This window comes from Podarcis raffonei, chromosome 1 (genome assembly GCF_027172205.1).
Source record: "Podarcis raffonei isolate rPodRaf1 chromosome 1, rPodRaf1.pri, whole genome shotgun sequence".
In the NCBI taxonomy this organism is placed as follows: Eukaryota; Metazoa; Chordata; class Lepidosauria; order Squamata; family Lacertidae; genus Podarcis; species Podarcis raffonei.
The window spans coordinates 1,533,870-1,557,996 of NC_070602.1; the positions used below are offsets into that span (position 1 = coordinate 1,533,870).

Sequence of the window (24,127 nt, forward strand, 5' to 3'; positions counted from 1 at the left end):
CTATAACTTTGTTGAGTTGGCAGCAGCAGCAGCAGCAACATCTGTGTCGCATGCCACAGAGAGAACCTTGCGATGCCCCTCTGGGCATTCTGCTCCTGCAGGAGGGCAGGGAGGTGTCCTCTGGGCAGTCTGTCCTCCATGGTGAGGCTTGGGCCAATTCAGACAGCCCTCCATGCTGGGCATGTTGTGGCTGCAGAAAGTCAGAAGCGATCCCAGTTTTGAAAAAGCAAGGATGGGGGGGGGTGGAGGGGGCAAAGCCAGGCCATGGTCTTCCTGCTAAATGACCCTTGATTCCTCCTGCTGCCACCCTTGTGGCAAGTGTTCTGGGACCCCCATAGGGCTCCTTTTAAACTTCCTGTGCAGCTGCTGCAAGTCAGAGGAGCAAAGGCGTTCAAGGCAGACACCTGGGTGCTGCAGAATACTTTTGTGACTTGTCAGGATGTGGGGGTCTCTAAATAAATGAGTGAACTACTTGTCACCGCAACATTCTGCCCATCAGAGCTTGCACATCCTGCTAAAAGGGTAGCAAGACGAAGTGTCGGTAAAGCACACAGGCACAACCCCCACCCCCCACAACTATGATACAATTAAACTGTGCCCGCCTGGCGACAGGCTGCCGTGGCGCTTTGTCTCAGCAGCCCCTGTGGCGCTGAGGGCAACCTTGTAAGTGGATGATAAATCCCTGCCAGTCAGTTTCCTAGCCAAGGAGCCTTTTAGCTGAAAGACGGGTGGTAGCAGTGACGTCTGCCTTGCCGTCGAGGGGAAAGGGGGCTGTAGAGCAGGAAGAAAGCTCCGTGGATGGGTCCGTCCCTGTGGAGGGTCGCTTGACAGCCTGGCCCATCGTGATTGTTCAGCAAGGTAACCGGTGAGCAGAGTGAGAAGTCGGCCTGGTTCACCAGACTTCCATCTCCCTTTCCTGCCGGGGCAGCCCAGACAGGAGCAACAGGAGAGGCTCAGCGAGGTCTTCAGTCTTGGATTTTAGCAAGTCTCCAGTGGGAGGGGAGCTGCCCTGCTGGGGGGCAGCCTTGGGCGTGCCTCTTCTCTTGCTGCCTCTGTTGCCAGAGCCCAGCACAGGGACCTTCTTGGAGAGAGGCATGAGCAGCCTCTGTGTGCTGGGCTTAAGCCGCCATGAGGGCTCCTTTGCTCGGAGGGACCACGATGCGGATGTTGCCTTCGGAGAAGGAGGCCGGCTTATGGGCCCAGGGCTTGGCTCCAGGGTCTGGCTAAGGGCAGGTGTCCTTCTGTGTCCCTAGAAGCTGGAGTGCGTGCTCAGCTTGGAGGCTCACTCCCAGGAGCAGAAGAAGAGAGTCTGCTGGTGCCTGGCCGACAGCATCTCCAAGCAGCAGCCCACGACCCCCACAGCTCCTCCAGCCGAGAGCAAGGTAAGCAGCCGGGCAGAGGGTGGTGGTGTGCTGAGAGGGGCCCGCATCACTACCACCACCTACCCTTCCAAATTTTGAAACCCCCACCCCCTCAAAAGAAACCTGAAGTTCAGTCAACCGGCAGATCAGTCAACTAAAGGCATAGATCAATTGCAGTATGTTGTAGAAACAAATTGGGATTGCCTGTGGTTTTTTATAACAGTACATAGGAAGCTGCCGTTATGGTGAGTCAGACCACCTTGCTCAGTACTGCCCACTCTGACTGGCAGCAGCTCTCCAGGGTTTCAGGTCGGAGCCTCTCCCAGCCCTGTCTGGAGGCGCCTGGAGTAAGTGAGGGGAAATCTTAACTGATGCACAGCAGGTTAGTTAAGGGCAAGGGTAGGCAACCCAAGGCCAGGGGGCCGGATGCGGCCCAGTTGCCTTCTCAATCCGGCCCATGGACAGTCCGGGAATCAGCATGTTTTTACATGAGTAGAATGTGTGCTTTTATTTAAAATGCATCTCTGGGTTATTTGTGGGGCCTGCCTGGTGTTTTTGTTGTTTTTGTTTAGTCGTTTAGTCGTGTCCGGCTCTTCGTGACCCCCTGGACCAGAGCACGCCAGGCACTCCTGTCCTCCACTGCCACCCACAGAATGTGTGCTTTTATTTAAAATGCATCTCTCAGTTATTTGTGGGGCATAGGAATTTGTTCATTATTTTTTTCAAAATGTAGTCCGGCCCACCACATGGTCTGAGGGATGTTGGACCAGCCCACGGCTGAAAAAGGTTGCTGACCCCTGGCTAAGGGGATCTTGGATAGCAAAAGGAAATGTTGTGATGGCTGCTCAGTGACTGTGTCTTCCTTCCTTGCTTGCTAATGGCCTGCAAAGACTAACTGTTGCCTTCTCAGCTCCTGCTAATCATTAGAGAATTGTTTTCCCCAAAGGCCCCTGGTGGCTGGTAGCTTCTCCTAATGGAGGCGCAACCCAACACCAAGGGTGGACGGAGGCCGCAGTTCTGCCAGTAGATGCAGAAGTCAGTGCAGTTTTGGGGGAAGCCCACCAGCTGTGCATGGGGGCAGCTGCCCTCCTCCCCGTTTGCCCTGCCAGTTGCTGGCATTCAAAGCTGGACTGCATTTGGACCTGGAAGTTCCTTATATCTGACAGGACCAAGAACTCTAGGTTGCCCTCTCCTCCACAGAAGCAGCAGAAGCCAAGAGAAAGGTGCAGCCTTGCTGCTGCTGCTGCTGCTGCTGCTGCGAGAAGGGCAGGGCAGGGGGGGATTTTCTTCCCACAGGGATTGTAAGTTTTGTCTGGGTACAGAGGAATAGACTGCAGTCCCTGCAGGGACTCAGAGAGTAGTTGGGGGCTGATAACGAACACCCACCCCCACCCACCCACCTGCTTCTGAAAGCCTCTCCCTCCCCTCTCCCCAGACACTGCATCCTGCAGTGCATCTTGGGAATCGGGCAGCTTCTGCCCTGCTGTCTCCTTGTTTCCTGGACCACTTTGCCGTCTTTGGGGAAAACCACACCTCCTTGTTTCAAAGGAGGCTGCTTCTTATTTTTCCTTGGCAGACCTCCCATACTTTTCATGCTTACTGCTCCTGCAGAAATTCAACAGACAAAGCACATTCTGCACAGAAATGAGCAAGGTCTCACCTGTTGATTTCCCTCCTACTGTGCCACTGTTGAAGGCATGGGAATCCTGCCAGGGGAGAAGGGATGGCATCCAAGTTCCTTCCTCTGCAGCCTGTTTCCTGGTTGCAGCAGGTGCTCAGCTGGGCTGCCAAGAGAAGGCTGCCCTCTGGGCAGGGAGGGGCTGATGTCCGCTGCAACCCCTGGCTGGGCAACCTGAGGGCTTTGCCTCCTCAAGCCAAGCCTGCCCTGAAAGCCTTGCTTTTGTTTCCAGGGAGGGAGGGAGGGAGCAAGCAAGCAAGCAGTGCCTGCCTCTGGGCAGCCAAGATCAATTGGGCATCTGGCGCTATGAGCGTAATTTGAATTGGCTGCTTTCTGGCAAAGGTCCTGACGAATGCTTAATCCAATGACGAAGTGATTTAGGGAGGACAATGAAATCTTGTGTGAGTGTCCCTAGCTCACTCCCAGCCAAGGAGAGATGCTCCCCGCAGAAAGGAGAGGCAGAGCAGCCAGCAGGAGGGCCTCTGCCTCCCTTCGTGGCTCTAGCCCACCTGCGAGGTAGGCACCTGGCGCCTGGTCAGCAGCGCCAGACCCCTCTGCCTCTCTGCCCACCTCAGAGGGAGTGAGGAGAGGCCACGTGGCAGCCTTGGAGGCAACGGCGGTGCTTCTGCCCTGCTTTCTGCCCACTCCAAGAAGGGCCTGGGGGATCTCTGGTGGGTATTCTGGCTTTTAGCAATGAGGGTGAACTGTGCCTGAGCAGGGCTGGCACAGCTGCTGGGCGGGTGTGAAGAGCACATGTTGCTCCAGGCAATGGGAGAACGAGGCTTCCTTTCTCTCTGGCTGCTTCTAACCTTCATGCAGATTTCAGTTGCTCCTCTCCAGTGCTTTAATATGAATGTGTTCGATTGCAGTTTGTTGACAGCTGTTTGTGTGCTGCCTTGAGATTTTTCATTTGGGACGAGAGATTTTGAAATGTTGCGAGTAACCACTTCCCATCCCCAGTGAAGCTTCCTTCTAGGGTGGTTAGGAAGGGCGGACGTAATTTTGCAATGAATGGCCAAGAGGGCAAACCTGGTCTGTGTTACTGGGGGTGAGTGCAGAATCCACTGTGTTTGCGTGTGTTCACATGCAGGTGTGGTTGTTTTGGACCAGTTCATGCTGAGCTGAGAGTGTGATCTCAAGGACTGGGAGTGGAAAGGGGAGGGCTTAGCCTAGTCCCTCCTGTTAAATTACAAGAGTCTGCAAATTATTTCTGTGGTGTTACTTTTTCAAAAAAACAAACAGCAGGACTCGGAAGAAAAACTGTAAGGTTGCCCACTTTTCTGCACTGGTTCTGCTGTTGTGCTTTAACAGCAGCCCATCAGGTAGAAATTAAACATTTGCCACTGTTTTATCTCCCTGCTGAGAAATTTTTTTTAATTGTGCTGTGCGAGGCAACTGGGGCAAGGCGGTTTGAGCATATACCGTCAATCCTGGCCCGACTGCATTGCCGGCCAATTAGTTTCTGGGCCCAATTCAAAGTGCTGGTTTTGACATATAAAGCCTTAACTGGCTTAGGATCGCAATACCTCAAGGACTGCCTCTCTCCAATTATGGCTGTTTTGCAGAGTAAGTGCAGGTGCTTTGATTGTGAGGGCCTGTATCCTTTGAAGCTTCCTTAAATTGTGTGAAGAGGTGAGCAAAGGATGCTTTGATTTTCACCAGTGAAATTCAGGGTATGTGAGCATCCTTGGTTTTGTCTACTGAGTGTTATGCAATGGAAAAACATTAGAAGTTACGAACATCCCATCCGTTGCTCACCACAGAAGTCACTTCTGCTCCCATTCCAGTCCCTTAACGCACCTTGCATAATTTTTGTTACAAAAACAACGGCCGTGATGCAGAAGGGACAGATGAGGTTGCAGAAAAACAGAGCGTCCCACAGCCTGTTGCCAGTTGCCCAGCCTAGACTTCAGCCACCCAGCCCCTGCGGAGGGTGTTGTTGGTTGTGCACTTGCATTTGTGGTGGCATCCGTGGTTCTTCCCCCTCCTCATTTAATGTCCCCCGACAACACTGTGAGGTAGAGTAGGCTGAGAGGTGGTGGCTGGCCCCCAGGCTCACCCAATGAGCTTCATGCCCAAGTGGGGGAGATTTGAACCCTGGTCTCTCCCAGGTCCTGGCCCAACACTTGAACCACTACACCACACTGGCTCCCAGTTTTAACAAGGCAGCGCAAGAGGCAGAGAAATGCCTGGGACTAGAAAAGAGGGGGCTGTCCTTGTGAAAGGTGAACAACTTGAAGGGTATGGAAATCTCCCTCCTAAGGCCTCTGCCGTTTCCCATGTGGAATCAGAGTTGCATCATCATCATCCTCACTGGCCTCGATTGCGCTCACTGGAAAGATGTGGATGTTGAGATTTCCATTCCACCTTAATGTCAACATGTCGACAGTGACATCTTGTGTTGCCGTGGGCATGTTCGAGGGCAAAGCCATCCATGGGCACCCACTGCAGAAGGAGGAGAAGGAGGAGAAGGAAGGTGTTTACATGCCAGAGTCCTCCTTCCCCAAAGACCCAAAGGCCACTGGCTCCCGGTGAGCCACTGAGGCGTGTTGGAACCTGACCAGCTCTGTTTGCTTCCGCAGCCGGAGCCTTGTTTATTTGCTTTTGAGCCTCTCGTAATGATAGGTGAGTCCATGGTGCAATTAAGCACTTCAGCTGGCACAGAGGAGCCAGGAGCTGGGTGGACAGGCAGGGCTGCTGTCTGAGCCGAGGGATGCTGCTGCGTAAACATCTTGAGGGGAAGAAGGCTTCCCACCAGCCCTCCGGCTGTGAAAGAGGGGCTGCCCAGCTCTGAGAGCAGCTGTGGAACTGCTCTAGATGTTAAATAAGTAGAGACTGTGGATATATTACTCTCTCTGTGTGTATAAGTGTAAAAGCGGTGCTTCCTGGCCTATCCTATCTTTACCATCACTCCCTAGGAAGCTGGGGAATTCTCCTTCCTTAGAGATTGTTAAGCAGAAGTTGGATGGACACCTGTCATGGATGCTGATGGCACTGGCAGGAGGTTGCCAACCCCAGAGCCGCCCTAGACCCTTCCAACTCTACGGTTTTATGATCAGGACCAAAACAGCCCACAGAACCACGAGATAGTTGGCGGGGATGGGAGGGACACACTCCCACATGTTCACCCCCTTGCACAATTCAGGTGCCAGGTTCATCAGTGGATGGGTGGGGGAATGTACTTGCTGACCGACACAGAACACATTTTCCAGCCTTCATTTGTTTATAATTTCTAAACATGGAGGTTGCTGCTAGTTTAAATGGCTTTGGGGGTTGGGGAAAGAATTGGGCAAATCCGTGGAAGAATTGTTGTGTTCCTAAGGTTGTTTGAGTTCTTGTGAGATGTGAAAAGGAAGACAACTGTGCAGCCCTTGGCAAAACATCCTTGGACATGTCCAGACGTCTCTGCCTTGCCCCTCGCTGAATCCCCCCTCCTCCTCAGTATTTCATCGCCTTCTCTGTCAAATTCAATAAGCAGGGATGGATTAATTGGCATGATTAAACAGACAGTGGCTTAACCTCCATTTGAAAAGCAGAGCCCCTGTTAATTGGACCTGATCTTCAGGAAGATTCATGCTTTCAACTAGCCCACTAATTCCTGCCCCCGTTCAATGATGACACAGAGCAGCCACAGACCAGCCCATAGACCAGAATTGGCCACTGTTGGGCTCAGGAGCGATGGTGGAGAGATCTGATTGTGGTTCAGTAGGGAGATGCCTGATTCACCTTTCTCAAGCCAAACAATATATACAGAATTGCATTGTGTTGGGGGGTATAGTTTGCAAAAATGTTTATATTAAAAATGTGTGTTTGTTAATGGGAAATTTCCATTAAAACGCTGGTGGATTTTTACAGTATTTTTTTTTTTTAAGCGAATTGCTGCAGAAATGTGGGAAATATTGGCAAAATGAAGAACATTATTATTTAGTTGCTTTTTTGAAAGGATGAACTCAAAGCAAATTACAGAAACAAACTTTAATACAAGCATTAAAACCAAGCTTAAGACGCACAATAATATACAGAAAAGAGCAGATCCAGCTCAGGCCCATTGACAGGCTCTGCCACCTGCACTCTTGGGAGCCAATCCTTCCTCCTCTAATCTTGCTGCTTATGTTAGGTTGTTGGGCTACTGGGCATCAGTTGAACTCTTGCGGAACTACAAAAAAAATCCCAATATGCCTTATATTCCACTCTTGTGTACTTCATTTCTTAAAGGCGCCAATACTTTTGCAGCAGTAGCAGCAGGTTAAGGCTGGGCTCTCAGGACTTTGCAGAAAGTGAAGGGAATGGCAGAGAATTTCAGTGTGGGGTTAAAACATCAGGTGCCAGGGCAGATGGTGCCTCAAAGTCACTGTGGGGAGCTCCCAGCTCCCATCAGAGTTCCTCCTCCTCCATTTCCTTATTATCCACTTGACTTTCAAAAGTGTTTCCCCTGTTTTCTCTACAATTCAAGTGGAAAGGATAGTGCATTTAGTTGTATGTCTTGGGGAAAAGAAGCTCCCATCTCTCTGAGCAAATAGGCTTCTAATGTGTGTGTATAAGAAGACACTAAATCAGAAAGGAATTACTTTCACTTGCTTTTCAAAACAGTAGCTGTAAAACATTGATTCTCCGGATCCTTATTTGAGAATCGTTTTCAAGTATACCTGTATGCTAATCTGAGGTAGTCACAGTAAAAACGGGAGTAAGGTGGTCTTTAATCTGGATTAATTCAGCAAGCCCACTTTTGCCAGAATTTTTCAGGTTTGGAAGTGCCAAAACTGCTGCATGCCCATGTGTGGCATACTGTCTATGCAGCCTTAAAACCACAAATCCCATGGTGCAGCGCAAGTGCATGTGCAAAAACTGTGGCACCCCTCCCTCATCTCTAAGTAGGGGAGCCTTTAACTGGAGGCAGCTTTGAAAAAGGCAGCGTAAATGGAACCAGCTGCTGCTCAAATGGGGGGCAGGTTTTCCATGGGAATCTGCTGCTGTTTATCTTCCTGACTGTATATGCTGCAGTGCTGTCATATAAATGATAATCGGACTATCAGTTAGAACTTCATGGCTACTGGATTCAGGAGTGGGTCTTAGACACACACACACACACACACACACACACACACACACACACACGTGTGTTTCCGTCTGCCCTGATTGGGAGAGGCAGGGAGTCTTTTCCCTGTTGATAGTGAAGGTCACTTTCCGCCCCCCTCCTTATTGTCAGGTACAAGAAGCTCCCGGGAGCCCCAGAAGAGCCAGAAATAGACCGACAGGCTCTGAGGATCACTATCTGGGGAGCCGCAGCTTCTGCTTCTCCATTAATAACCGTAGAAGGCTTGGCCGGCTGCACGGAGGTCTCCGTGCCAGAGCCTGGCCCGGGGTGAGACTGCTGGGTGCCGCCAAAGGTGCTGCTGTCATTGCGGGGAGGGGAGGGTGACCTGTAAGAGCGGCAGGCTGGAGAAGAGGGGTCCTGTCTGGGCCACAAAGTGGGTAAGTGCTTCTGATATATAAGGTCAAGGAGCCCAGGAGCTGAGGGCTCATGAAGGCAGGGGGCAGGGCGGCCCTTGCCCCATTGCTGCCTGGCAAGTAAACATTAGCTGGAAGCTGAATGCCCCTCTTCTTGGGGCAGTGCTGGGAAGACAGCCCACTTTGTAGCTGGGGGTCTGCAGTGGACTGGCACCCCCTTCCTCACGCAGAGCCCCTGGGGCAGGGGGAGGTTGGACTGGAAACGCCACTGGGCAGGTGGGGACTGCTAGGAAAGTGAGGAGCTTCTGAAATATTCCAGCTTCTTTCTCTGGGTGCTGAGCTTTATTTTTCTTAAAAAATAATAAACTAAAGGTTGTATCCGGTGTGAGTTATATTCAGAGTAGACCCATTCAAATGGATAGAGATGGCCAGTGGGTCTACTCTGAGTAGCACTCACACTGGTTTCAGCCCCGAGTTTTGGTCAGTCTTTTATTGTGTCCTTCTGAAGTGCTGCTGAATAATAACAATTACAATAACAATAAATAACTTACTATATGCTATCCATCTGACTGGGTTACCCCCAGCCACTCTGGGCAGCTTCCATCAAATTAAGATACAGTACACCAAACATTAAAAACTTCCCTATCCAAGGCAGGGGAGTTGATGCCCTCAGAGCCTCCAGCATTTCATCTGAGAGATGCACCACTTTGAGAAGCAGTTTTAAAAGTAGGATATAAAAATGTAAATTGATGAAAGGGAGCACTTGGCCACATTGCCCTAATGTTTGAGTATGTTGATGTTATTTAACGAACACTCTGGGCTGCCTGGCTTAGGGGATTTTATTTGTTTTGTGTGTGTTTGTCTATTTAACATTCAGGAACCAGGGGCAGATTAGCCCAATGTTGCCTACTATGCTGGTGGGAGACTCTCCAGGGTCTGAGGCGGGTGTGTGTGTGTGTGTGTGTGTGTGTGTCTTCCATCAGTACTTGCTGCCTGCTCCTTTTTAACCAGAGTTGCTACCAGGATTTGAACCCAGGGATCCCCTGCATGCAGAGTGCCTTGATGCCCCTCCCTCAGTAAGCACAGCCCAGGGGATCCCCCACCAGCACTGCCTCTCTGCTGGTGGAGTTGCCTGGGTGCCGCAAATGATTTCTGGGCTCCATCCCTTAAAGAGCTGCTGTGGAGAGGGAATGTTAGGCAGGGACAGCTGATCCTCCCTTGGAATCATAGAACTGTAGAGTTGGGAGGAACCCTGGGGGTCATCAAGTCCAACCCCCTGCAATCCAGGGATTTGCATGCAGTCTCATGTCGAATTTGAAACCATACTGGACCCTGCTTAGCTTTTTCTTCTGGGCCAAAGCCCCCACCATCCGGGCTAGTTTCAGGACTTGGCAGCTGGTCTTGCAGCTTAGGTTACACATGAGAGTCCAGTTTTTCTTTTACTAAGTGCACGTCAGGCACCCATTGTTGTATTCCACCACTGCACCGCTTGGCTTTCTGCCTGTGAAAGGCACACTGTCACCAGATGTGTGCATCTGCAAATCAACTTCCTTGCTCAGCCAGGGCAAGTGACTCTTTGCCACCTGGCAAGATCCTGACCCCACACCCCTTTCCAGAATGCTCCTTTGTGTGGCTGTTTGGAGAAACCCGGAGAAGCCAAGGGAAGAGGGAAAGCAGCAAACAGAGATTGCCTCAGACCCTTCCCTTTTTTTCTCCATCTCCATCTTCCTCCCCAATCTCTCCCGAGGAAGGAGTCAGGGGGGACAAAGTGTTTTGAAGGGTCCTTTGCACTAAGTTTAGGGAGAGTGCAGAAACTTCAGGAATAGCTCCTGCTTTTTCTTAGCTTCTGTACACCCTCAGCATCTGCCAGAAGATATTTGGGGAGGGGGGAATTGTTGTTGGTCAAAAATTACTAGCCAAGCCAAGATTTGCCTGTCCAATAGGGAGCCTGGTGTTTGCCCATTGGCAGTGTGTTTCCCCAGAGCACCCTCCTTTGACCCTGAAGAGCAAGCAGGCGGAGGCTCCTTCTGTGCAGGCACGAGGCTTCCGGGGTCCAATTGCAGAGGTGCCCTTTCTCTCTGGCCCAGGAAGCTCTCCTGGCTCCTGCAAGTGCCGCTCCTGCTGCTTGCTAGTCGCTGGGTCTCATAAGTGGCTCTGGTCGATAGAGCAGCTCCCGGTGCATGATGCGTGGCCTGGAAGAATTTCAGCTGCCATGGCTGCTGACAGTGGTGCTGTGATAGCAGGCAGCCTCTGTTTGTTTAAGCTGGTTGCGCTGACGTCAGGGCTGGTCAAGCAAGGAGCAGGCCAACCTGATTGAATTACAGAAGGATCGGCCCTTGGCTGAGGAGTGGGGGAGGCAGAGAAGCTGCTGGCCGCTTCTTCTAGCCAGGCAACAACAGCCGACCCCACACATGGCTGCCAGGCTGAAAAGAGGATTAGACCATTCTTGCATCACTAGTTGCTAACCAGTATAGAATGGAGCGTCCATCTCCAGAGACAGTCTACTTCTGAGTCCCAGGCCCTGGGGACAGATAACTGGGAGTGGGGTGGTGGTTGCCTAGTGCCCTGCTTGTGAGATTCCTGGAGGGGCCTGGCTAGTGGCTGTTGGATACTTCTATTGGACACCAAGATGGCCTCTCAGGCTGACCCATCTTTGGGGCTGCTCTTCTCTTCAGGGGAGCTGCTTCCAGGCCTGCAGGCTGACCGCCTGGAGAGTGGCCACACCTACTCTGCACATGCCCAGGATAAGGGGGCAGGGATAGGCCTGTCCCAGTTTCCCATATGCAACTGAAAAGGCTGTAACACATTTTGGGAGCATCCCTTTTGCATGCAGGAGGACCCAGATCCCAGCTGGGCAGGGCTGGGAAAGAAAGGGCAGCTGCCAGTCAGTGAAGGCAGAGTGGAGTTAGGTGGACCTACCTGCCTGTCGGTCAAGGGCGGCTCTTTGTTTTGTTTCTGGGACTTGCATCCAAGGAGACCCCTCCAAGTCAGAGACTGCGGCTCCTGATCTTCTCAGGAAGATCTCAGGCACATCGTTAGCTCTTCAGACCCTGTGTCTGAATTTGCAAGGAATTTAATGTAATCCCCCCCCCAATATTTCCCATTCCAAAGGCACTTCTTCATTCCTCTTGGGCCTTTTTCTGGTGGGGCAGCCATCCCTCCAAAGAGGGTTTGCAAAATGCTCTTGTGCAGCCTCTCTTAAGGACTGTGGGAAACCCAAGCAAAGGTCTGCACATGTCTTGGACTGACCACAGCCCCCACCCCACTCGCAGGAGCCTCTGGTGAAGAAGGGCTCTCAGGTAGCAGCAAGTGATGAGGATGGGGCCTCAGCAGAGCAGAGAAGTGGGAAAGAGACAAGCAGTCTGACTTGGCTTAAGGTGGCTTTCTTATAGATTGGTATCCTTTCCCCCTTTGTAAAGGATCTTGGGTCCCAATCCAGCAGAACACATGGCAAGCAATGACAGGTTTTTCTCCCTCCAGTTCCCAAATGTGCTGGGACTTGGGGTGGGCTGGGTGATCATAGTTCTGTAGGTGGTCTCTAGGACAGAAGAGGCTTGCTCCCTTCCCAAACTGCAGCTTTCCCTGGACCCTTTGAAGGAAATGGACACCTCTCGGGGGTCACAAGGGTGGGTCTCCAGGCATGCCAAGCCCCTCTTCTTCACAGAATTGTAGACCCCCTGCAATGCAGGAATCTCAACTCAGGCATCTGCAATGGAGCAATCCATTTCCCTGCTGCTGCACTTTTAGACCTGAGCCCCTCTGCCCCCCCCCCCCCCGTGCCTGCACTACCCCCAGCATGTGGCCGACCCTTTTCCCCTCTCTACTTCTTCCCCTCCCCAGATGCTTGAGCCAGAGGCTGCAGCGCCAGGGGCCTCCACAAGGGAGGACAGAGCAAGTCCCACGGCCCACGCCCTGAGGGAGGACTCGGTGGAGGAGACAATGGCAGTGGCCCAGGACCCCCCAACAACAGGATCCAGGGAGAAGGGGGCCCCCAGCCCTGGGAAGCACAAGGAGGAGGAGGAAGGGACCAAAGAGACCCATCTCAGCCCCACAGCCTTTGCCATCCCCAAGCTGCGGCTGGAGGACACGGCAGCCATCGCCACATTTGATCTTGATGGCCCAGCGGACTTTGGGGAGGAGGAGGAAGAAGAAGAGGAGGAGGAAGAGGAGGAGGAGGAAGACGAAGATGAGGAGGATGAAGAGGACGAGGACAGCCACGAGGCCTACCTGAGCAGAGGGGAGGTGAAGCGCTGCAGCATGTTTGAAGCCTCAGCCGGAGAGCCACCAGCCTGCAGCCTGAGTGCCCAGAACTCACTACGGCGGCGCACCCACAGCGAGGGGAGCCTCCTGCAGGATCCGCGGGGCGGGCACTGCTTCACCTCCGACACCAGCCTCAACTACGCCGAGGCCCAGGGCCCAGGCACCAGCTGGACACTGCCATCCCCCCAGACACTCAAGAAGGAGCTGGCCAGGAACGGGGGCTCCATCCACCAACTCACCCTGCTCTTCGTCGGGAACCGGAAGGTAGGGCGTGCAGAGGGATCACCTGCGGGGAATCTGGGGGACAGCAGGGGCACTTGGCATGGGGACAGAAGGTGTTTCCCCCAAAAAAGGCAGGCAGTGGGTTCTGGGGTAGTCTGACGCCCCCAGCCGCTGCCTATACCACCTCTAGGGTTGGGGCGGTTCTGGCTCCTGCTTTTTTTTATTTTTTTTTTATTAAATATTTATTGAGGTTTTCAAAAAACACACAACAAACAAGAACAAGACATAAACAAAACAAAACAACCCAAAAATAAAACACAAAAATACATAATATTCAGATCTAAACAACAATAAAAACTAGAAAAAGCACATGAAGTTTCTGATACTTATTATTCTTAACCTTATTTCTCAGACCTCCTCACACCTCCCCTTCTTGTATTCCAATTTAGATTGTCAGTTCAGCAAGTCCTTAACTTATTTCTTTACCTTAACTTATATATTTGTTCTAACATATTATTGATTTTCTTTTCCTTCTTTTTTCCATTTCCTCAATTTATTTTTAACAGTTTTATTTTCAATTAATTTAAAGAGAAAACACCAATTTTACCTTATTAAAAACACACATCAATACTTATACCTCATTAATTGTTCTTAAACCTTTTTCCTAAAGTCGACCAACATTTCCCTTCCACGATTTACCCAATTTCCTTACCATTAACTAAATATAAAAAGCAAATTATCCTTATCCTTATGTACCCTTTGGATTCCCAACCTCCACCCACCCTTTTCCCGGTTCCAGTCCCCAACCAATATCCATCAGTCTTTATGTTATTTATTTAGCCTGGAGATCTCACGTCTGAGGCCCTTATATCTCTCTCAGTTCCTTTCTGCCGGTCTCTTTGATGGTCCTTGATGTTAAGCCCCAAGTCTCGGAGGGGCTCCGGCCCAACAGAATCCATGTTACTTCCAGCCAGTCCTCCATACTTAAAAGCAAAGCCTATGGGGTGCTCCAACTCTTGTTTCGAATTTCTTACAGATCCAAATGTCCCCAAAGCTCCAGCTTTCACCTTCAACCGATTTGTAATCCTCAGGTCTTCAGATCTCCTCCAGAGGAGATCTCTCCATTTTCCAGACTCCCATTCAGACCAGGCTTTCCACATCCAATTTTTATTGTCCTTTTTTATCATCATGTCAGGCCTCATATTGTAACTCTCCTTTAACTCCTGCAAATCTCCTGCTCCTCCTTCATTTTCTTCGAAAACAACACATTGCTCCATCATTTCTACACTTTCAGTTTCATTCATTTGTTCGGTTAAATAGGCTTCCTGTTTCAAGTCCTTATCAGGCTCAAAACTGTTGTTTACTGTCCAGTGTAGTAGTGATACGTTTGTAGACAAAACATTGTATTCATCTTTCAAGTTTCCCAAGAGAACGAATGCTCTGTCCAATTCTGCTTGGAATTTACATACTCGTCATTTTTGTAAATGTAATGTCCCTATTACCCCTCTAGGGGGATTTTAGTTCCTTAATGTTCCTTTCAGCTCAAAACCAAAAGTCCAGTTATTTTGTATCAGCCCTCCTTGTTTTCAACAAAGTTGTACCAAATGAACCAGCAGAAACAGTAGAAACAATGTTCTCTTTTTCCAGCTGACAACTAGCTGACTAACAGCTCACTTGACAGCTGTCAAAATCTTCCATACAGCAGGCTTTCTCATAGGACGTTCCCGGGTCTCGGGGGGGGGGTGAAATTTCAATCCCCAAATTCTTTTTATCCTCCAGTAAGTCTTCTTATAGTGTCAAAACCGTGAAATCAAGATCTTTTCATTAAAAAACAAGAAGCAGATTCTCTCGACCTTAGCTGCCCAGTCCTTTGCTTTAACTTGTTTACAAAGGGGGGGGGGTGACTTCCTTTTTAGCCCCTTCCCGCTCGTTCCAAATCCAAAATTAAATTTTTTAAAGTCCCAATCTCCGTATTACTCACGGGTTAGTATTTTAGAGTCCAGTCGATCTTGGAAGAAGTTGGCGCTCTCTGTCAATGGCTTGCGGCTTCACTCCGTAGGCGAGGGAGTACTCTCAGCACCACGCCTCACCCTGCCTCCGTTCCGGAGCCTTTAAAAAGGCTCCGTCGCGGATTGGGGGGGCGCAAATGGTGCCCGCCGAGTCTCTGTGTTCACAGGCATCCGCGCCTGTGATTTTAAGGGTCTCCGCTTGGTTCTGGCTCCTGCTACGGAGGAATGCTGTTGCCTCAGGCAGGGGGCCACCTTCTTCATTGCTGTCCTTTCATGGCTCATTTGCTGAAAGAAAGCTAACCAAGTGAGAGTTCAGCATTCTGATAACCTATTATCTTTTTTAAATGTTTCTAGTCCTTAAGACAGAGAAGAAAGGCTTGTTTCTGCCCTCCAGATGCAATTCCTTTCCCAGGGAAGGCCAATAACTGGCACATTTGGGTTCAGTCCTTGTGCTGCTCAGACTTAAAGAGCCCTAAGGTCACATGCAGCTTCCAGCCAAGACAGTCTTCTCTGCAGCCATCTCCAAGCGCCAGGAGCACCCATAAACCAGGTGTGCAGCCTGGGAGTCATTCTGGGCTCACAGCTATCCCTGGAGGCACAGGTCAATTCTGTGCCCAGGGCAGCTGTCTACCAGTTCCATCTGCTATGCTGGCTGAGACCCTACCTGCCTGCGCACTGTCTCACCAGAGTGGTGCACCTCTGGTTATCTCCCGCTTGGACTACTGCAATGTGCTCTATGTGGTGCTACCTTTGAAGGTGACCCGGAAACTACAACTAATAACAGAATGCGGCAGCTAGACTGGCGACTGGGACCTGTCATCGGGACCATGTAAGACTGGTCCTGAAAGACCTACATTGGCTCTCAGTATGTTTCCGAGCACAATTCAAAGTGTTGGTGCTGCCCTTTGATGCCCTATATGGCCTCAGCTCTGCATACCTGAAGGAGCGTCTCCACCGCTATCGTTCAGCCTAGACACTGAGGTCCAGCACTGAGGGCCTTCTGCTGGTTCCCTCACTGCGAGAAGTGAAGTTACAGGGAACCAAGCAGAGGACCTTCTCAGCAGTGGTGGGGCACCAGATGTCCTGTGGCTTTTTGTTGCGCCCATAACCCTAGGGAGGTCAAACTGAGCAATGCTGTACTTCTGCCCAGGATGTCGATGGGCAGGGAAGCTATGTGCTGCTGCTGCTGCTGCTGCTGCTGCTGCTGTGAGGTTCTTCTGTGCTTTGTCCATTATTGCTGCTGCTGTTTTGTGATTGGTCCATCTGCTGCAGCTCAGCCTTCTTGGAGCCCTCGGCCAGGAACTGGTCTGTATCTAACCTGATTAGCTGCAGGAAGCCTGGCTTGATGGCAGCTGCAGGGCTGAGGCTGCCTAGTCCTGAATTCCTGGTGGGGGCTCTTATCACTTGCTTGCCCAAGATGCATGCGTGTGAGCACATGCTTCACCCCTGGGTGACCCTCCTAAGAGGCAGCTAGAAGCTGACTTCTGCTCTCCGTCGGAGACAGGAGACTTGACAGCACATACAAGCGGAGAAATGCAAACAAGTCCTTAGAAAAGTATTTCTTTGGAGATAATTTTCTTCCTCCCTCTTCGGCAAATAGCATTTTCTCTGCTGTTCTATTAATTTTTCATTTGGGTGGGCAACATTTTCCCCACACTGTGCTCTGCAGCAGCAACTCCACCTGGGACATGGGAGGGAGAGGAGAACTGGCCAGGAGACCGCTTTCTTTCAGCCATTTGCACAAACTGTTGGTTGGGAATGTGGCAGTGGGGTGTGTTGCTGGAGTGGCTTGGCAACCACCACCACCAACACCCTCCTTTTGCTTACAGGATGTTTGTTTACATTCCAAGGCATCATGATGGACAAAAAGGAACAGCCGTTTCCCAGTCTGTTTCATAAGGATGCTGTTTGCAGTTTTTGACCCCGCTTTCAAAACCCGCTTTCTGCGATCTTTCTCTATCATCCTCACAGACAAGTCACCACATTCTCCCTTTTACAGATAGAAAGACTGAGGCTGAGAGTGTGGCTTACCAAAAGCCAGCAAATCCACGATTAGAACTAGGATGTAAAGCAAAATTTCCTAGATTAGACTCCTCTAGACCAAAGGTCCCCTGAGCTCCAGTTTCTGGTGGGCACTCAGGGGAGACAACAACGGCCCTCGCATCTGGTTGGCTAGTGCGTGAAGCAGGGAATCTGGAGAAGATCTAACCCCACCCACCACCCCACCCCCCGGAAAGATCCAGTCGCAAGCAGTGTGAGCAATTGTTAGCTCAATGGAACTCCATCATTGAAAGGCAGTCTGTCTCTGGATGCCGTTGGCTAGGGAGCAGCAGCAGGGGCAGGGCCTTTGCTCAAGGGTAGACCATCTGCCTAGCATGCAGAAGGTCCCAGGTTCAATCCTCATTGGCATCTCCAGGCAAAGCTGGAAGAGCCGTTGCTGCCAGTCTGTGTAGACAATACTGAGCAAGATGGACCAATGGCCTGGCTCACTATAAGCCGCTCCCTGTTTCCTTGATTTTTCTGTTGGCATGATGCCTTGCTTGGCTGGGGACTTCCTGGAGGCCTTGGGCAGGTGGCAGGGGGTGGAGGGAGGAGGTTTCTCCAGAGGGAAGCAGAGGTCATGAAGGCAGATCTGCTCTCAGCTGCTTAGACTGCAGGCAAGGGGGTCTCATGGTGACCCTTCTCTGCTCCTTGACCTTCAATCGGAAAGAGGCAGTTGCAAAACTCCTGGTCCTCAGGAGGGGTGGAGCAAGGGGGTGCCGTGGGTGCAGACCACACTGGGTGTCATTCTGGGGGGGTGACATTCGGCACGCCCCCCGCCCACGACTCCCAAGGCTACAGCGAGCAGCAGCTGCAATGGCAAAGCGGTAGGCTTGGGACTCACGGGGAGGGGGGTGACAAAAAAAATTCGCACCGGGTACCACCTGACCTTGCTACAGCTCCTGCCCACCTGGTTACCAAAACCCCCCTTCCTCTTTACCGTAGATTCCGGTGTATAAGATGACTTTTTAACCCCGGAAAATCCTCTAAAAAGTTGGGGGTCGTCTTATACGCCGGGTATGGGTTCGCTGAGCAGCGGCAGTGGGCGGCGGGTTTCGCGCCTGGAGGAAGCTGCCCAGCGATGCTAAGCCGGCTTTGCGTGGAGCGGAGCCCGCCGCCCACTGCCACTGCCCAGCGAAGCTGCCGTGTATAAGACTGGGCGTATAAGTCCAATTTGGGGGGTTGACTTATACGCCCAGTCGCCTAATACGCTGGAATCTACGGTAATTCTCAAGCCAAGAGTTTCCCATACTGCCAGGCTGGGCTTATGCTGTGTCTTGGCTACCTCCTGGCGGTCATTTCCTGAATGCCTTTGGGCATTCCAGATCAGCCCTTCCTTGCAGGGAGAGACCAGAAGGGCTCGTCTACACAGGGAGGAAGCTCAATGTGGATTAGAAGCTGCTTCTGCCTCAGTTTTTTGAGGGGTGGGGGTGGGATTCTCCACACCAGGTCCTCCTCATGCAGCTGTCAGCTTGAATGTTTTCCTGTCAAGATTTGGTTCTCCCAGCTGAGGGATACTCCAGTAAGGGAATTAAAACCAATATAAAATTGAATGTTGCCTTGGAGGGGGTTTACAAGGGTAGTACCACCTATCCCCAGCTTCCTATTTTGTTTCTGTCGTGTTTATGGGTTGTTGTTTTAATTTAAAAGCAGGGCCTCCCATTCCCTGTCTGTCTCTCTGTCTGTCTGTCTCTCTGTCTGTGTCTGAGAAAGGGCTCAGAGGTGCCTCCTCCAGCCTGGCTGTTCCGTGCCCTCTTTGTAAGTTGCTGCTCAACAGGCTGCCAATGGGGCTGTGGGCAATGCACACGCACACGCACACACACACACACACACACACACACATATTTCATTTTTTTACCTGCTCATTTGTGCAAACCTGGTAGATCGAAAAAGCTATATTTCAGACATAAAAAGGGACTGCTTTGCCCACTGTGGAATATGCATTAAATGCTGGCTTTGCTGGAAGTTTGTTTTGCAATTCCACATCCCATTTTTTTTCCTTTTAAGGTGCAAGCGTGCAGGCAACCAAATACCTGCCTGCATGTCACAGCCTCCCAAGGCAGACCGTTCCACTGTCAAATGGCTCTTACTGTCAGAAGGCTATTCCTCATGTTTAGTCAGACTCTCCTTTCGTGTAGATAGAGCCCATTGTATTGGATCCTACCCACCAGAGCAGCAGAAAGCAAACTTGCTCCATTGTTTTCTTTGTCCCTTCTCCCCCAGCTTGGTTTACATGAATGGCTGGAGTTCTCTCTCTCTCTCTCTCTCTCTCTCTCTCTCTCTCTCTCTTTCTCTCTGTGTGTGTAAACTGCACAATTCTGAAACTGACTAGATAACAAGAAGGACCCGGCTGCATTTCAAGCCACTAATATGTCTACAGCCACTGCTAAGTCATTCTTCTCAGTTTGGGTTGAAACTGGGTCGTGTGTGGGTTGGGGAACAACACATAGACGCGCAGGGTAGATAATGGACTGCAGTTTGCATGCAACTTCCCAAAGCAGAGCAAATGGGAGTGTGCACAGCAGCACACAGCCTGGTTGGAAGCTCCCCCTGTGCTGGCGAGGGCTTGCCCCCTTTCTGTCGGGCAGCAGCAAGAGGAAGATGGGCCCCCAAGTGCTCAGCTGCTCCCGCCTGCCTTTCTGCCTCTGCGTGGAAGCGGAGTCTCTCCCTTTCTCCCCTTCCAACAATGGGAGGAAATGTCTTTGGGGCAGGCTGCCTCTTGGAGTGTCTCTGCCAGGGAGGGAGACGGCCAGGCCAATAATCTCCGGAAGCCTCACCTAGCAGGGGAAGGAAGCTGCGGGACCCTCAGGCTCCTTGGCTGGGGAGCCCATTCCCACGGGTGAGCGGAAAGCGAAGGGGGGGGAGGCAAGTGACCAAGAGAGAGAAATTCCTCAGCAAATTCTCCTCCTGAGCTGAGCGTGCAAAAAGTGAGGATTTATATCCTTCCCAGGTTACAACCCAGTGTTGGATACAATGGGGCTTGCTTCTGAGATGAACACATACCCAGCCAGATGGGCGGGGTATAAATAATAAATGAAAAAATTAATAATACAGAATTGGGCTGCCTCCTATTTCAGTATATTCAGTGAATGGTGCTTTTGGTTACTGCTATTTATTTGAGCTGAAAAGTGTTGATTTGGGGGCAAATGTTTAATTCATCCAGAAAAGCTTCTGTTTCTATTGCGTTTTGTACATTTTGTACATTGTCACAACTTCTGCCGCAGCCATAAAACGTGGAGGAGGAGTGTTGCAGGAAATGATTGCAGAACAGCAGGAGCATAAATGCAGCAAAACACCCTATTTAAAAATGGTGCTCTTTCTAAGTGAGCAATTAGCAAGAATTTCATTCCCTTTGAGTAAAAGGACTTGCTGTGCTTTATAAAGTGGAGAGAAATTAAGGGAGAAGACCATTTCAAAGAAAAGCTTGCAGTGATTAGGTTCTTGTGTTGTGGTTATAGTTGGAGAAGCAGGAAGAGGAGGCACAGAGCAGGGAGCAGGGATGCCCCATGGCAAGGGGTTCAGGGCTCAGCCCTTGGTCTTTGGAGGTGGCAGAAGGATTCCAGGAGAGGGTGGCTCCCCTCAGCTGCAGCCTGCCTTCAAGGGGCGTCTCACTCCCCAGGGGCTTCTGCTTATCCCCTACCCCGTCCCATCTCATCCCTCTGCTTCTCTCCCCTGCAGCAGCAGCAGCAGCAGCATGGGCACCTGCTGGACCCCGACTGGGCCCTTGACCGAGGAGTTTCTTCTCGAGGGGCCTGCAAGAAGACAAACAGGAACCTGTAAGTCGAGGGAGGGGAGGGAACCTATCTTGGGAGGGGGCTGAGGCCAGACCCAGAGTCCCTGCCTGGAGTTGGGGAGGCCCCACACCAGGCAGGTAAAGCCCTTACATGCCACTTGAAACAGACACACACTCCTGCGTGAAGATTCCTGGGAACTGTAGTTTGATAAGGGTGCCAAGAGTTGTTAGGAGAACCTTAAAGGTAAAGGTAAAGGGACCCCTGACCATTACGTCCAGTCATGACTGACTCTGGGGTTGTGGCGCTCATCTCGCTTTATTGGCCGAGGGAGCCGGCGTCCGGCTTCCAGGTCATGTGGCCAGCATGACTAAGCCGCTCCTGGCAAACCAGAGCAGCGCACGGAGACGCCGTTTACCTTCCCGCCGGAGCAGTACCTTTTTATCTACTTGCACTTTGACATGCTTTCAAACTGCTAGGTTGGCAGGAGCTGGGACTGAGCAACGGGAGCTCACCCCATCGCAGGGGTTCGAACCGCCGACCTTCTGATTGGCAAGTCCTAGGCTCTGTGGTTTAACCCACAGCGCCACCCACGTCCCTCAGGAGAACCTTGTTGTTGTTTAGTCGTTTAGTCGTGTCCGCCTCTTCGTGACCCCCTGGACCAGAGCACGCCAGGCCCTCCTGTCTTCCACTGCCTCCTGCAGTTTGGTCAAACTCATGCTGGTAGCTTCGAGAACACTGTCCAACCATCTCGTCCTCTGTCGTCCCCTTCTCCTTGTGAGAACCTTAGCACACTACAGTTCCCAGGATTCTTTGTGTGTGGTGTGGGGGGGTGTTAATAAGAATGCTTTAAATACATGATATGGATGTGACCCTGGAAACCCAGATCCCAAGCTGTGGTGTGCTCCTTTGAGTGGACTCACTAGTTATTGGGGAGTGAGGTGCAAACGGTTATTTCTTTTACTGTTCCTTTCCATGGAGCTGGGGTGGGATGGGGTCACTTTCTGCATGCTCAAGGTATCCTCTGATTATTCCTCACATGTTCCAGGACTAATTGCATTTTCAGGGATGGGGCTTGCTTGCTCACTCCTGAAGGAAAAGTGCTCTGCTCGTGCTCAGAAGCCCCTTGCGTGGGGGCTTCTTCTGCCAGCCGCAGCAGCCAGAGGAGGCAGTTTGCAGGCCATCCACATCAGTCCCCACGCCTGCTTGATGTAGCCTGGTACAGAATGAGACCCTGGGTGCTGGGCAGCCTGGGTGCAAAGTCAGAAGCAGGGTCAGCTGGCCTCCCCTGACCTCCACCCCTCTTGCCCGTTGCTGGACCAGGAGAATGTAAACCTAGAAAAGGAGTGGGTGGGTGTTGGTGCATTTGCCACTTCTTTGCTTTCTAAGAGAAGGGGGTGTCCTCAGCAAATGCTGAAAGGCCTCACGAAGAGCTGGGCCAAACCAAAGGGGGTTCAGCACGTTGCCCCGACAGGAAGGCCATAAGTACCCCAGGCCTGCCCTAGCTGCCCTCGCCAGGGCCTTGCACAGTTGAGATAGACTGCCTCTGAACATGGAGGGTTCACACCCAGGTGTGGCTAAAAGGCGGGCAGCTAAATCAAGCCAAAGTGGGTCCATCCTGGCTGGCATTCCACCTCTCACCATGGACAGCCAGACCCCCTCCCCTTCCCAAAGCAGGGCATGGGAGCAGGATGGGCCTTTGCTGCTGCTGCTGCTGCTGCCCAGTGCAGCATTTATGTCTCTGAACCACAGAGCTTCAGCTGAGCCACTGCAGTTCAAATCGGTGCTGGTAGACCCCCTCCATCCCCCACCTGGCACACCTGTCCGTATTCAGCATCAGTGTCTACTCAGAGGAGACTCAGTGAAACTGATGGACGTGACTCCCTCGGGCCCCTTCCTAATTCCAGCAGGCCTACTCTGGGTAGGATGACATTCCAATGACCCTGTTGTGCTTCTTCTTTCCAAAGAAGCTGCTTCATGTCTGTCCCGAGAGGGCACACGCCACATGCTCAGAAGTACTCTGCCCCCTAAGCAGAAGGAAGAGCTCTGCTTAGCGCAAAGGCCCTGCACACTTTCCCCAAAGGGGAGAGATGGGCAAGGCAGACAGACAGCCTCTGGGTCCATGTGGGGATTTCCCCTCCTGGCCTGCCACATCCTCTTCATGCAATCCAAGAATGGTAGAGTTGGGAGGGGTCTTAAGGGTCATCTAGCCCAACCCGGTGCAATGCAGGAATTGTAACTGAAGCACCATCTTTGTTCCTGGGTGTTACTCTTGAGTAATCAGCACTGGGTTGCTGCTCATCCGTTGCAGCCATCCGTTGCATTTGTTTCATTTTTACGCAAGAGATAGAATGGACGAAGATGGCAAGTGGGGTCTTATAGCCCAAAGAGGGGATCTGAACCCAGGACCGCTCGAAGCCCTTAAGAAGTGGGGCGGGGCATCTAAATCAGCCCCTCCTCCTCCTCCTCTGCAGATGCGGGCAAGGCGGTGGGCACGGGGAGGGCTTCAGGAGTCCCGCTGCGCATGCTCGAGCGTGGGGAAGCGTCGTTGCGAGGCGCTGCCGCGGGGTGTCGCTGTCGGCGCACTAGTGGAGACGCGGCGGAGGGCAGGATCCGGCGCCCCTTTCTCAGCCCGAGGGTCCGGGGAGGGAAGGGGCGGGGGGCTTCAGGTGCCTTCGAGGTCTCCGCGCATCCAGATGCATCCCTCCGCGCGGGGGGTCGCCGAATGGTACCTGGAGAGGTGAGGGAGGCAGGGCATTCGGCTTTATTTTAAAAGTACCGGGAAATATTATTTTGAAACGGGCGTAGGACGCCCTTCTAAATCTGCACTCTGCATTTGCTCAGGAGCGCTCTCACCGATGCCCCACGTTGTTGGCTCGCGGGCATTGCAGTCATTGAAAACGGAGTGGGGGGCCAGGGGGGCCTGGGCGCAAATCCTCAGAGCTGCACTCTTGAAATCAGTTTTGGGGGTGAGAGGAGCCCCCCCGCCCCGGCCCCACCTCTCGAAAAGACCCGGGTCTGGAAAGGACGTGGGGAGATCAGCTAGTATTCAATCAATCAAGTGGGGGGGGGTTCCCTTTCAATTAGAGTAAGGTGATTGGGGAGGGGCGGGTATGACGCTGGACATCCGCTGCGTCTCAAGGACGACCCTTGTCATTCATGCACGTAGAGGTCAATTCAGGTTGGACGGGAGGCCAAAAAGGGATGGTGCTTCTTGCGAGAAAGCTGCCCCTTGCCTTGACCCTACGGTCGTTAACCTCCCCGCGAACCAATCAGGGCCAAGGGCGAGCATCGCAGGCTGCCCAGGAAATCCCTTCGGAGCAGGGAAGGCGCGGTTCCGCCCCGGAGTCTGCGGGGAAAGGGCCCGTCCGCACTGCC

At 51.9% G+C, this 24,127-nt stretch overlaps 1 protein-coding gene across 10 annotated transcripts in view; it reads left to right on the forward strand.

Annotated features, from left to right (window-relative positions):
- The window catches only part of RGS3 (regulator of G protein signaling 3), a 78,171-nt gene that overhangs the window by 48,055 nt on the left and 5,989 nt on the right, over positions 1 to 24,127 (forward strand). For 6 of the 10 annotated variants that reach the window (XM_053379850.1, XM_053380222.1, XM_053380088.1 and 3 more), the window contains 3 exons: positions 1,254 to 1,382; positions 12,328 to 13,011; positions 20,697 to 20,794. In XM_053379850.1, coding sequence (XP_053235825.1) covers positions 1,254 to 1,382; positions 12,328 to 13,011; positions 20,697 to 20,794 — 911 coding nt within the window. Of the gene's footprint in view, positions 1 to 1,253; positions 1,383 to 8,381; positions 8,512 to 12,327; positions 13,012 to 20,696; positions 20,795 to 23,470; positions 23,490 to 24,127 lie in introns of those variants that run through there. The other 4 variants (XM_053379938.1, XM_053380015.1, XM_053380451.1 and 1 more) reach the window with 4 other exon arrangements.